This window comes from Medicago sativa, chromosome 6 (assembly GCF_051527215.1).
Source record: "Medicago sativa cultivar Bolivia chromosome 6, Bolivia_mono, whole genome shotgun sequence".
NCBI classification, from domain to species: Eukaryota; Viridiplantae; Streptophyta; class Magnoliopsida; order Fabales; family Fabaceae; genus Medicago; species Medicago sativa.
In genome coordinates, this window is record NC_140754.1 from 27,019,170 (window position 1) to 27,034,727 (window position 15,558).

General features: G+C 29.4%; 1 protein-coding gene across 1 annotated transcript in view; it reads left to right on the plus strand.

Annotated features, from left to right (window-relative positions):
- The window catches only part of LOC146914257 (uncharacterized), a 35,689-nt gene extending 24,756 nt beyond the window's left edge, over positions 1-10,933 (plus strand). The window contains exon 2 of the mRNA XM_085721030.1: positions 10,018-10,933. Within this exon, the coding sequence (XP_085577156.1) occupies positions 10,018-10,933 (916 nt within the window). The remainder of the gene's footprint in view (positions 1-10,017) is intronic.
- The last annotated feature ends 4,625 nt before the right edge of the window (positions 10,934-15,558 follow it).

Consider the following 15,558-nt stretch of genomic DNA (forward strand, 5'->3'; position numbering starts at 1 on the left):
ACATGCCTATTTTCATTTCTGTCTTTGTCATAAAAACTAAAAATGATAGTAAGAGAATATAAGCAATGCAACGGAAATTAACGTACTTATTTTATTTACTTTTACTCGAACAATTTACATATTTATTTAAGTTTAACTATATATATATATATATATATATATATATATATATATATTTTAAATTGAATATTAATCTACACAAAGTTAGTGAATATTTAAGTTATTTGATATATAAATCAGTATAAATTTAAAGTAACTTTAGTATAAATTGTAAAGTTTTTTTTACAAAAAAATATAACTCGTAATTTTGTGTAATTTTTGTAAAAATATTATATAGTTTTATTAAGATATTTGCTTTTACAAATATAAAGTATATGTAGTTTACAACTATATTTTATTTTAAATTAGTATCTTTATCCTAACTAATAAATTGTTTCAAGGGGTTGAATAGTTCAAATGGTTTGAGTTAAGGAATAAGAAGTTTGAGATACTGTGGTCAAACTGAAACGAAAGAGTAAAGATTAATCTAATAACTACAAATTTGTGGGCTACAATCCAATCTCATATCCTCTTTACATTCACAATATCTTTTTTTCATTCTTATCCTCAATAATGCCTACACCATTTCTCGATCTAACTATTCCAGTTTAACAATGCTTAAATACTGAACTATCTAATTCTTTCACCTTTTCACCCACCCACTTAGTTTCTTGTTGGCACTTAAAATTAATCTTCTTCCTAGTCATAACGTCAATGATTTCCATATATGTTCAAGTAAGGGTGCCTTTATTCCATGTTCAAAAACAGATCATACTCTCATGAACTAACTTCTTTACCCACACTTGTTCACAAAGGTGGGGGACCCTTCATTATTTTTTCCTTCATTCAGGCATCGATGTATCCACCTTTGCTCATTTAACATTGTACTTGAGCTATACAACACGTTTCTTCTAGGCACTGACCTAATGTTCACACTATTATATACTTGGTCCATGCCATAGAGATTCAAAGTGTTTCAATTAAATTCAAGTGTTCAAGTTTTAAACAGTAGAATCTAGTCCAAGTCTTGAAATTTTTATAACATTTAATTAAAGAGTTTTTCTATCATGTGCAAATTTACACATGTTAAGAAGTTTAAAGTAGTATCGTTGATTTGGAACTTGTGTATTTTCTATTAATATGTAATTTTTTAATAAATAATTATTGTTTTTCAATAAATAGTTGCTGCTTTTAGATACTTTAACATGTGCTGTAACATCCCAGACTGCTTTTTAGGATTGCCGACTAACCCCACAAACCAACACGAGTCTTTTCAGCATGCTTTGTCCTCACTCACATGCTTATCGGGAAACTCCCCGGTAGGTCACCCATCCTAGTACTACTCCAAGCCAAGCACGCTTAACTATGGAGTTCCTATGGATTGAGCTACCGAAAAGAAGATGCATCTTGTTGATATGGGTAGTACCTAACAATTCTTATAAGCCTTCCTTCAACCATGTAGTCCCATACCTACACGGCCTCCGAATCCCTCTCATTCCGATGTGATTCGGTTCCTCTTATTAACGTGTGCCTGTAACAGCCCGGTGGTCCGACTCATCCCGCTTAAGTCCGGAGCTGGCCTGGCTCCGCCACTGTTACTGTACCACGTTGTGGGTGTTACATGCCCACCAGCTTCCTCCTGGTTCGTCCTCGAACCACACCGTACTGGGAGAAGTCTGCTCTGATACCAAGTGTAACATCCCAGACTGCTTTTTAGGATTGCCGACTAACCCCACAAACCAACACGAGTCTTTTCAGCATGCTTTGTCCTCACTCACATGCTTACCGGGAAACTTCCTGGTAGGTCACCCAACAGCCCGGTGGTCCGACTCATCCCGCTTAAGTCCGGGGCCGGCCTGGCTCCGCCACTGTTATTGTACCACGTTGTGGGTGTTACATGCCCACCAGCTTCCTCCTGGTTCGTCCCCGAACCACACCGTACTGGGAGAGGTCTGCTCTGATACCAAGTGTAACATCCCAGACTGCTTTTTAGGATTGCCGACTAACCCCACAAACCAACACGAGTCTTTTCAGCATGCTTTGTCTTCACTCACATGCTTACCGGGAAACTTCCCGGTAGGTCACCCATCCTAGTACTACTCCAAGCCAAGCACGCTTAACTATGGAGTTCCTATGGATTGAGCTACCGAAAAGAAGATGCATCTTGTTGATATGGGTAGTACCTAACAATTCTTATAAGCCTTCCTTCAACCATGTAGTCCCATACCTACACGGCCTCCGGATCCCTCTCATTCCGATGTGATTCGGTTCCTCTTATTAACGTGTGCTTGTAACAGCCCGGTGGTCCGACTCATCCCGCTTAAGTTCGGGGCCGGCCTGGCTCCGCCACTGTTACTGTACCACGTTGTGGGTGTTACATGTGCAATAATGCACCCTTTAACTATATATATATATAAGATATTTGTTAAAAAGTTATGTGCAATTATTTGTTAATCCATCCTAATGAAACTTGATTGCATCAAGTAATAGATTACAATGAAAACCGACCCATCATGTGAACACATGTAGGCGTGGATACAAAAGCATGTTTGCTTATTTTGAAATAGGTCTCCTCATCGATAATTAATTTTTTTCATACCCATAACGATCATAAAATTATATTTGCTTAAATTTAATTTTTTCTTTGAATATTTTTTTTAATTAGACGACGAATGAATTGAATGATTCTATTTCCCTCATCAATGGAACTCTATTCAGTTCATTAAAAAACAATGACATATTGAAAGTGCCCATCCCACTTTTACTAAAAACAAATAAAAAAATTCAAGAGAAAAACATGTATATTTTTATTTTATTTTTTAGGAAAAAGAATGGTTTGCATGGTATAATATGAGTTAGAGTGTCCGTTGTACTCTCTTTTATTATGTATTATTTTTCATATTAAAACTCAAAACCTTTTTGTACCAAAAAAAAACTCAAAACCTTTAAATATCCAATTTTATTCATTTTACTTCTGATAAAATATATTTTTTAATTTTTATTTAATGCACATTAGGATTATAGAAATAATTTTTTTTAATGATTTCTATAATAAAAAAATTCATAATAAAAACACTAAAAATTTCAATTCTTGTAAATAAAAAACTATAATAATCATTTATAAGTATAATAGAAATTTCTACAACTAATTAATTAGCTTATCTTTAACTTTCATTTAAAATTTAAGGGTGACCATTGTTTTTCTGTTAAATTTTAAATTAGCAACCACATAATATCAAATAAGTTATTTTTCCCAATTTTTTTATCAGTATGAAGTTCATATTTTGATTGATTCTCATGATTACCAAGAACTGGCTTGGTTTGATTTATTTTTTATTTGAAAGATGGTTTAATGATCTATTATTTACCAAGAATAGTAGAAACATGTATTGAAGATTCGGATGAGGGTCAAGAGTAAACACAACTAAGAGAATGAGACATACCTATTTATTATTGCTTGATTTAAAATATTCCTTGAATTTTTTTTTTTGATTGACTTGATTGAAGCATTTCAAATTTCCACAATTTGTTTACCTTTAATACAATTAATTCATGGGTTTTATTTTTTAAAAAATAAAAGAGGATTTTTTTTATGATGGTTTAAAAGTCATTTAAAGTTGATTGACTATGGAAAACGGAAAACTTGTTTTATATTCTCAAATGATTTAAAGAACTCAGTGAATTTCTTTTTTAAGATAGCCCTGATTGTAGCATTTCAAAGTTTCAACAAATCATTTATAATTAATACAATTAAAGTATGTGTTTAATTTTTGAAAGAACAAAATAGGATTTTTTTTATGCTTATTTAAAGGTTATTTAGAGGTACTTTCTAACAATTTTTTATGTCGTATTCACGCGGAAGTCACGATCCCTTGCTATAAGCATACACAACAACTAATAACAATCACTTGAACTATTTTATTTCTCCCAAGTCTTTGGAATCAAATGTCGTGAAACAAAGAAAAAAAAGATAGCCTATTTAGAAAGTTTGTACCAAATTAATTTCATTCAAAATATTACAATGTTTATTTCAAATATTACAATGCGATCACTTATTTAGAAAGTTTATACCAAATTAATTACATTCAAAATATTGTTGATCCTTAGAGATATTTATCTTAATTAAAAAATAATAATGTCTCGAATTTTCATAATTTATAAACATAAAATATAAACTCCTTAATTATTTGGTCAAAGGTTTATTTCATGGCACTACAAAAAAAAAAGTTTTATTTCATGGCATTCTTAAATTTTACTCGAAAAAAGAGTTTTCTCTTTACTCTTTTGTGAAAATGACTAAATGAGCTGTAACTATATAAATCAATTAATATTTTTTTTTATTTTTATTAATTACCATTTACATTACAACATATATGATGTTGTGATGGATAAATTAAATATGTCAATTAAGATTATTACTTCCCTCAACAAAAAAAATAAAATCATAACAAATTAAATACTAAAATTTGTAAGCAATAAACGAATATACAATTTACCGAAGAAAAGAGGACATGAGACTGTTGGTTTGGAATTGAAACTTGGGTGTTGTCATTTGATAGTGTGTGTGCATGATGTTTATTTTTTATTTTGACTAAACCGACTTTAAAAAATGGAGAAAATGATAAACTCCATTATAAACTAATTGTAGTAAAAAGCATTAAAATGATGATTAATTTATTAACTAATTTCATCAAAATAATACTCATTTGTTCCATTTTTCAGTCTGATTACATATAAATTATAACAAAAAATTATACAATTCTTCTTTGTATAAGAGACATAAAAAGTGACTCATCATAGTAGAAAATTTATCTAGATTCTTTTCTAATAAGAACGACTATTTTTTTTTTAATCTCAAAGTTTGTCATAATGTCATCTAATTTTTTCCTCTAGGCCCTCGTGTGAAGAATATGTTGTCTTGAACTCAACCACCAAATAATCGGTTTCATCTATAAAATAATATCTCAATATTCTTATTTTTTGTACTTGTTCGTGATTTCTTGATTCAAATCACATGTATGCATCAGAACCATAAAAGCAAAAAAAAAACATAGTATTCATTTATGAACCATCCATAAATTTAAACAGAATAATAAAGAAAACAAAAAAGCATAAACAATGTCATAAAAACATAAGGAAGAATAAAATAAGTCACCGGAAAAAAAATTAAAGGAGAAATGAAGATTTTTTATATAGGAGAGACGAAGAAACTATTTTTATGTTGTGAACGTTTGATTCATCAAAATCGCAGCATGAAAGAAATATTACTCTTCAAACATTGACATCAATGAAAAAAATATGAAGAAAAAAGAATAAAAAAACTAAACAATCTTTGTGTGAACATTTGAATCATCAAAATCACAACATAAAGGAAATATAAATCTTGTAGCATTGATATCACAACATAAAAGAAATATAAATCTTGTAGCATTGATATCAAAGTAAAAAAAAAATGAAGAACAAAGAATAAAAAACTAAACAAAATAGAAAGAAAAAGAAAGAGTGACATAGAAAAAAAAAACGGGGGATAAGAGTTGTGAATTGTGATGTGAAATTATGTCAATCCAAATTTCTAATTTATACACTTGTTTCACACCGTAATTTGGTATAATAACCATTATTTTTTTAACATTCTTAAAAAACAATTGTTCTATATAGGGTATTCATTTACAAAATTATTTGGTCATGAATCAATTTTAATGTCCTTAAATTATTTTAATAGCCATTAAAAGCGTATCATAAAAAAGTGTCCTATTCTAAGTTTTTTTTTTTTTTTTGAAATCTCCTATGCTAAGTTTGAGGTGATTTTGACATATATATTTAACATAATCATTTAAAAATATCGTAAAAATAGAGGTCATTTTTTTTTCTTCCGATTATGTGTTTTTTTTATTATTATTATAATATATGTAATGATCCAAGCTCAAACAATTAAAATTTTGATCAGTGATAATAGTGAACATTTTCTCACTAAATGTTTCATTAAAAATAATAATTCTTATTAATATTTTGTTTTCATTATTGTTTTCACATTATAGTGACATTTAAGTTTGACCCTTTTTTATAATAATATTACAATATATAAACTTCTTTATTTTCTTAACGAAAATACAACATATGCTATTTTTTAAGAACGAAAATACAAAACATAATGAAGTGTATCATTTGGTTTTGTTACTTTTAATTTCAAACACAAAATAATTTAGATATAAATAGATTCGTGTGTATATGTGTGTGAAAAGAAAAAATTCAATTAAAATAATAGTTCAGATATATTATATATTTAATATTCCATGAATAGCAACACATGAAATTAGAATAATTTTATAAAACTCAAATAAAAATAAAATTAACAGCATTAAATGTCAAATTCATTGTGAGCAAAAGAAAACATATATATATATTTTTTTTAATAATATGGCTCGTTTGATATAAGTTATAAAACATTTAAAAAAAACATAAAAAAATAATGCATGTTTTTTAGTTTTTTGTTAATAACATGGCTACTTGATATAAGTTATAAAATATACAATGACAGTCTTAAATTTAATCGGTTTCTCTCAAAAAAAAAAAGATTAGTTTAAATAGGGTATCAATCGGTCAATGTTACAACAATATTTTTCATTAAAAAAATTATTATTAATTTCTTTTTTAGAGAATTTATATATTTTATTACATTATAATACAAATAATATAACACAATGATATAATATAATTGATACATATGATACCAAAAATGAATTACAAAAATTAATAGTGAAAGTTATAATAATGCAAAGTTATAATAATTCCAAAAATAATGCATTAGAATAAAACAACATTAGAGTGCCACGTGTCGTGACTTGAAAGAAATTCTAAAACATTAAAATGTGGTGACACATGTCAAGAAGAGAAGAGAAGAAAAATGAAATAGGTCCTAAATTTATATAATACTAGTATGGACACCCGTGCCAAGCACGGGTTAGAATTTCGTCATACTTAACATATTGCAAGAAGATGTAATATCATTCTCATTTGTGTAGTTGATCTATATTCAAAAGATCGATTCACACCAGTGCTGACTCCTCCACAAAGTTTAACGATGGTACCATAGCCTTGTTTGATCTCGGATGCATAAAGTAGGCATTACAATGGGGTGCAATTGGGAAGAGTTTTACGTTTCCCGTCTTATCCTCGACTTTCATATACTTACATGTTACCCTACTCAAACACAATGGGAGTGAGAAATTGAATCTCATCCCCTTCCCAGACAGGTTTGGGTATCCATGTCGCATCCTCATCTCCACAGTGAATCATTTTTTTCGAGCCCCGAGAAAAATGTTATACTGCATTTTTCAACAATATGTTAATATTCACATTTCCATGACCAGATAATTTGGTTGCTCCTTTAAATTTCAAAGGCAATTATTATAACATGGCAAATCTCAATAGGGAATAAAGTAATTTTCTACATTCAAGTAGAGTTTGGGTATGTGTTCGAGGCAGGTATGTATATCCATGTTACCCATCTTGTACCCGTGTTGAGAAATCGGAGAAAACATAAACTCATACCCAAACCCAATCAAAGAGGAGAACCCCGTCAAAGCGGGGTGGGTTCGGGCGGGTAAACGCGGGTACGGGTTTTGTTGTCATGCATAGTAGAAAGTCTTATAATTGAGGCAGAGATGGTAATGTGTCAAGTGTAAGTTGTTCCACATTGAATGCAAAAGTGGATGTTGAGAAACATAGAAGTGATGTAACCCATATATCTAATGCCTTAAGGTTTACGGTGAAGATGTGGTGTCAAAATCGGTTGTGTGGATTCTCCTAGTTTGATGTGATAAGCAAATTCAATGTAGTATCCCCTGAAAGTCATGATATTATGATGAACTTTTTTTTAGTTTTTGGATGTCATTTGTTTAATTTTTTTATCTTTAAATTTAGTTTTTGGATATCTTTCTTTTTCCTATGAATTTGTTCTTTCAGCCTTTATTATTTTAAATTTATTCATTTTTTATTTTTGGTGGCAAGTGATAATGGAAATTTGCATATGTGTTATGCTAATTTGACAAAATACATGTTTATCACACATTTAAAATTATGTGGCGTTATTTTAATTGAATCTATTTTTTTGGTAAAATAATTACGCAAAAATTTCAAACTCTTTCAACAAACTCATAAAATTACCGGCAACTCACACTATTTTCGATACTATTACAAACAAATGCACACTACTTTTTTTTTTGCTTATCTTCTTAGATGTTCAATTTTTTTATGTTCTTTTTCTTTGAATATTGTTTCCTTCTTCTCTTGAAAGGAATAAACAAAAATCTCCTCCATGAAACACCATGAATCAACCCTTTTGAACATGTTGTGTCACTGTTTGACCTTATTCGACTATATCACATAATTACGGACGCGGAGAGTTACACAGTTGATTAACAAATGTTAATGTATCAAGTGTGAATTGAAGTTATATATTAGATGGAATAGTAGAATTTGAACAATGTATAAGTGAGATGACCCATATAACATGTCTTAAGGTTTAGGGTGAATATGTGATATCAAACTCGATGTAGGATACCCAGAAAGTTCCGAAATTATAATGAACTATTTTGTTAGTTTTTAGATGTTATTTTTTTTAATTTTTTCATCTTAAATTTTAGTTATTGGATGTCATTCTCTTTCATGCTATTATTTTTATTCAACCTCCAATATTTCAAGTTCATTGGTGAAATCTAACAATAAAAAAATAAAGATGTGTTTTGTTGAATTGAAAAAATATATGCTTGTTTGAAATTTTAAAATGATGTGACATTTTTTTTAATTGAATCTAATTTTTGATAAAATAATTATCTCAAAATCTTCAAATCCTTGAAAATAAAAACGTGCAAAATTAGCGTCAAGTCATTTAATTCCTTATACTATCACGGTTAAAGTACACATTCCTTTTCGTCTTTTTTTCCTTATCACTTTTTTCATGTTAAAATTCATTTTTCATCGTCTTTCTTTTTCTAATTTAATTTCTTTACTCTCATGAAAGAAAGAAACATAAAATTACCTCCTTAAAACCACCACCAACCACCTTTTTTACCATATTGGAACTCAGCTTAACTTTATTTGGCAATGTCCCAAGATTAAGAGAAATGTCTTATATGTCATATGTGAGGTAAAGTTCTACATTGGATGCAATAGTAGATAGTGGGGAAAATATAAGTGAAATGACTCATATACCTAATATCATAAGGTTTTTGGTGAAAGAAATGAACATAAATCCCCCTCTTATCCTCTTTATGTTTCTAATTTATTTTCTCTCTTATCATGAAAGAAATGAACATAAACCTCCCTCCATTAGCGTATCATATGTGAATTCAAGTTTTAAATTGAATCGAAGAGTAGATGGTGAGAAATATATAAGTATGTTGACCTGTACCTAATCCCTTGAGAATTTTGATGTAGATATGGTGTCATTCTCACTTGAGTAGTTTTTTTTTAGCCTAATGTGATTATGCAACTCAGTTTAGGCCCTTTGGAAATCCAAACATTATGTAGATATGGTGTCATTCTCGCTAATTTTGAAAATCTGTTTAAAATCTATATTTTATTCAACCTTCGTTATTTTAAACTCTTTTACTTTTGATCTTTGGTGGGATCTGATTGTGACAAAATATAGATGATCATTTAACCTTCATCATTTTTAACCACACACTTATTATTATTTCCTTATCATTTACATCATGTTAAAATTCAGTTTTCATATTTTCCCTTTTCTGAATTTCCTTTCTTTTCATGAAAGAAGGGAGCACAAATATTCTTGTATTAACCACCACCAACCCACTTTTTTTAGCAAGTTGTATCTATGTTTGACTTTATTTGGCTATGTCTCTACATCACTTTCGCATAAATTCTCGCACTTAAGGGAGAGATGATAATTGTGTCACATGTGAGTTAAAGTTTCATAATTGATCGGTTTCAGACTTAATCAACAAACTCGTTCAGCTTTCCGCTTCATAATGTTTTCGATCGTATTGATCGTACATCGACTGATGAGTTAGATATACCTAGGCCTGTGTTGGAGAAGGTTGTTTCCCCTGTAGAGCACGATGACGTGCAACCTATAGAAGCGGTGAGGTCTCATCAGACATCGCGGGAGGTGTTGGAGAACCCCACGGTGACTGCTGTTACTAACTCGCTTTTGGGTAGTGTGAAACACAATCATGAGAGCTCGAGGGAGATGGCGGAGAGTCCTAACGGTTTTATTGAGCGTGTAACACATTCATCCCCTCTTGGGCGTGAGGACATACGGCCTGACGGAGTGGAACAAACAACTCAGACATCGAGGGAGGAGTTGGCGATTCCCACGGTTGATGAGGTTTATGAACCGCTTCAGGATGGTGTGGAACATGATCATGTGAGCCCACAGGAGCTGGGGGAGAGTCCCAAGGGTGCTCGTGAGAGTGTTGCAACACCATCCCCTGTTGAGCTTGATGACATGCATGAGGTGTCGGCTGATTTCGAAGACCATCACGATATTTCTCTCATTGATCCTCCAATTATTACAATTGAGAATTCTGATGGGTCGTTGGAGGGTACAGATGATGTACTTGCTGGTTCACAAGCACTGAAAACACCTATGGTTACTGAACCATCAAGTGTGGTTGATGGAGGTATGCCCTCGGCAAAGGATCAGAATGTGATTATTTTGCAAAGTCAAGATGTTCATCCTAGCAAGAATATCCAACATGGTTTAGATTTGTGGGAAAGAGTCCGAGATTATGATGCAAGATCAGCAGCTGAAGCAGCTGCTGGTTTCATGCCTGTTCTTACACGAAATCAAAAGCAAAAACTTAAGGTACAACATGTTTTATCAAAGCAGCCTTCCAAATCTCGTGCACGGGGTGACATTCAACCGTGAAGGAAACTGTTGTGCAGATAAGTTGGCTACTTTGGGTCACTCCATTGTTGGTGAGATTTGGCTTCACAATCTTCCAGATGAGGTGAAGATTGATTTTTATAGGGACATATGTGGGTTACCTAATTATAGATTTCCTTAATCTATTTTTGGGCTGTTTATTTGTTTCTCTGTTGCTTTTTCTGTTTTCTGCTGTTTTTTTTGGTGGGTTTTGGTATAGTCCCCCCACCTTTTGTAAATATCTTTTCTCCCTTTTTTAATAAATTTTTCGAGTTTGGCGGCATAGGATGGAGGTAGCTCGGGGTGCCAACCTAGTTGGGATGTCGATGTTGTCTCCTGATGTCTGTCCTCTCTCCTTGCTTATCAAAAAAAGTTTCATAATTGATATAAAAGCAGATGTTGAACAACATATAGATGAGAGGACAAATATACATAATCCCTTAAGATTTTAGTTAAATATATGGATCCAATCTCACTTGTGTGGTTCCTCTTAACCTAATATAATGATCTAACCCATTTTAGGCTACATTATTATGAATTATTTCTTAGTTTTTTTATGTTATTATTAATTATCAAGAAATTTTCAACTCTTTCAACAAACTCATAATATCATCAGTAACTTTTGGAAAATGTGTTTGACCGAACAATCCCAATCAGCAAGAACAATTAAACCAATAATGTTTTTCGATAAAAAAAAAATCAAGATGAGAGATTATTCGAGTATAAAGAATAGGTCATTTGTCATGATTAATTTGATATAAAAATCCTTTTTTAGTTCATCGGAAATTTTCAATTATAAAGGTTTAGTCTAGTAGTAAAAAGATAGATTTTGGATCTATATACATTATGGGTTTTGAGCCCTACTATTACCCTTAGAGATAGGTAAAGGTTAATGACTTTGTGATTTCCTACCTTGTATAAAATCAACATTCTCCCAGCTTTAACTTTTTTTACCAAAAAGAAATTCATAGTGATTTTTTTTTATTAAAAGCAATAAATGGCATGCCTCAATAATCATCATTAAGGAAATATCCCATATACAATTTTTTTGGTCAAGTATCCCATATACATTTTATTTATAAAATTAATCATAAATGTATTAAATATATTTTTTCTGTATTAAAAGACATTTATTGTATAAAAAAAGGCATTTATGTGCATTATGCTATTAAAAGACATGACATACTTTAATTTTTTTTTTAAGACAACCTTTGTAAAGATTTAATAAAATTGAAATTTGAAAAATAAATATGTTACTACTCAAATTTGATTTTGAATATCATTCAATCCTCCTTCAAAATGTTGTCGTTATTACTATTTATATAAGAGCATTCCTATTTATCTAGACACTTTTTATCAAGAATTTATCAAGAAAAGGTCTCAACCAATTAAATTTGTTATTTGGCGGAGATTAAGGGAGGTAATGATGTGTAATTAAGGAAAAGTGTTAGCAAATACATTGTCTTGAAATTTTCTTGATAAATTTTGTCACTGTATATATCATTTCCCTTTGTATAATTATATTGTTTTCCCATGTTTGTGTCTTGTGAATAATCTTTCTTTTAGAAAATGCCAAAATTGAGACTTTCATTTTGAATTAAAAAATTGAGGTTTCTAAATGATTATTATCAGAATTTTCACTTCAAATAAAACCATTTTTTATGATAAAAAATTTAAGTGAGTTGAGCTCCGAGAACTCATCAGTGTCATGTCAGACTTCATGCGTCAATGACTGCTTACCAAAGTATTTATAGATCACACACCAAAGAGGTCCTCACACTTCAGTGGAAATTAAATTCACAACCTTGCGCTTGAATCAACTCATTACAAACTAATTCAACTTTCATTGGCAATGTTATTATAAGTAATAATAGCAAAAAAAGTGAATCAAAGACATGTTAGCATGCCAACTTTAGGTTTATGTCTCTTTGAAGGTTTTGGCATGAGTTCCCCCTCTTTTTGTATGTTTTTCTCTTTTAATGAAGTTAAGAGGTTGCAGTCTTTCTATTTATTAAAAAGAAAAAAGACATGTTACAATACTTAAAAATAGAACAGGATAGAACATATTAATAATATTAATATAATTTAATTCTCCTTCAAAATGTTTCAATATAATTACTATTTCTATAATTATTTGATTTTCCATGTTCTTGAATAATTTATAAAAATGTTAAGTGATTTATTATTTAAACAATTTTTTTACACTATGAGAGAACGTCCTTCCTTCATTCAGTTAATGGCATTCGAATCTTGATTAATTCATGATTTCGTGATTGTGTTTGTTGTTATTCATGCATATTTTTAAAACATGTGACATCTATTAAGCATTTATGTGATTTATACACATAAAATTATAGTAATGGTGCTCTCTATTTCTTTTAAGAAATAGAATGGAGGGGATCTTAACCCTAAATGAATATGCTAAGGACTAATTTGATTGTAAGTGGATAAACAGAGAACCAATTGATAGTATAATAAGTTGTATCAAGTAATTCTTGCTATTCAAAAGAATATATAAATCATAGAGTCGTGTAAATTACATGATGTAATGAGCTTATTCCTTTTAGGATCTTTTTTATCATGAAATTCATAATAAATGAGACGATTCATCAACATAATTGAAAATTAAATAGCATTTATGATTGAATATTCTCCTGTTTATTACTCAAATCAAATGGAATGAAATTATTTGAAATTGATCATATAGGATAACATATTTGGCTTCACTTGATTTCCAATTAAAAAAATTTGGTTGATACTCCTTGCACCAATCATTTTTCAAAAAAAATATTATGAGGCATATATGATTTCGCATCGCATAAAAAGAAATATGAATAAAAATTGCTAGAAAAAATTTGAAAACAATTTTTCTTTATTTTAGTGTTAACCCTCCAGTTCAAAGTGTAATTGGACCAATGTAATCTGAAGTTTGTCACAAAGTTATTTCACTAAGAGATCACACTTGGGTTATTCAGAATGACTGATATTTATATTATTGAATGTTCATGATATATTTTAAATTATTGTATTTTCAAAAATTGTATGGATTTTTACGTCCACTTGTTTTAATATGATTGCACTCGCTATTTTGATCATGCAAAGATCCAATGTGAATAATATCATATATCTATTGCTTACTGAATATCATGCACAAATTCCGTATTCATTCATTGGGTTGTTATATCAATACAAAAAATTAAGATGAATTGTAATAGCATAAAAATAAAGAGAGACTTGATAGTTAGAACCTCAACATTTTTTATATATATAGTCAACTTTCTAAGATCTTGTAGAAGAAAAAAAAAAACTCTCATAAGAAATCTCATCAACCAACACTCACAATGGTCTACATCAAAAACAAAAATAACTAAAATGAATCACATCAAAATAAATAACATCAATTATTCAAAAAAAGAAAACAGAGTTTTTCATACTAAAAAACATGATGTACTTTGATTGTTTTTTTTCAAGACAATTTTATTAGAAAATTACTAAAATTGGAATTTGAAAAATTAATGGGTTTTGCTTAAATTTAATTTTGGGTATCATTTATTTCTTCCTCATAATCTTTTTTTTTTTGACAACCTCATAATCTTGTTTTTTTTTTGACAACCTCATAATCTTGTTGTTATTACATCTCTATAATTATATGATTTTTTTTTTATGTTCTTGAGTAATCTTTTTTCTTTTAGAATATCAAAATTAAGGCTTCCATTTTGAACAAAAATTTGAGGCTTTTTATATTTTAAAAATATGATTTTTTTTTTATGTTCTTGAGTAATCTTTTTTGGTTTAGAATATCAAAATTAAGGCTTTCATTTTGAATAAAAATTTATGGCTTTTCAACGACAAATATCAAAATTTAAATAAGTTTGGTTCTGAATTGTTCACCGTCGTCATGGCATGTCTAATGATTCAAAGAGCGCTAACACAAACACTTGAAAATTATCTATCAAAGTGGTTCTCACGCTAACACACATGTATATGTATGTATGTGTGTGTGTCTATATATCTATATATATATATATATATATATATATATATATATATATATATATATATAAGTAATATAAAATATTAGCAAAATAAAAATAATCAAGATAATTACATTTTACGAATTTCCAATATTTATTTTATATTAAAAACGAAAATGCATTTATTTTAAGGATAATAGTGCATAATGTCTGATGAGTGCTACATTTGTTTTGGCAAAAGTGCTACATTTTTTTAAAGTGATGAGTACTACCCTTAAATTAATTAAATTTGATTTATTTTACGATCATGTTAATAATTAGTTTTGACTTTAGTTGCAGACATATCAAAATAAAATTATTCTACATTACTTATTCTTATGAGTTTTGATAGTAATACAATTTTTTTTTATGTCCTCTAAGCTTTTATACTTGTTTTTATTTAATATATTTTTCTTTGCTTAAAAAAAGATAATAATTCAGTCACATCAATTGATACAAATTTCCTTCTCTAAAAGGAAAAATAGTACTCATTAATGAAAAGATATATATATTAATAAATGTAAATCAATCAAGATCAAAATATTTTAATACCCTAAAAAATAGTAATTATGATTATTTACTCTACAAAAGTTATTACAATTATTTATAAGTATT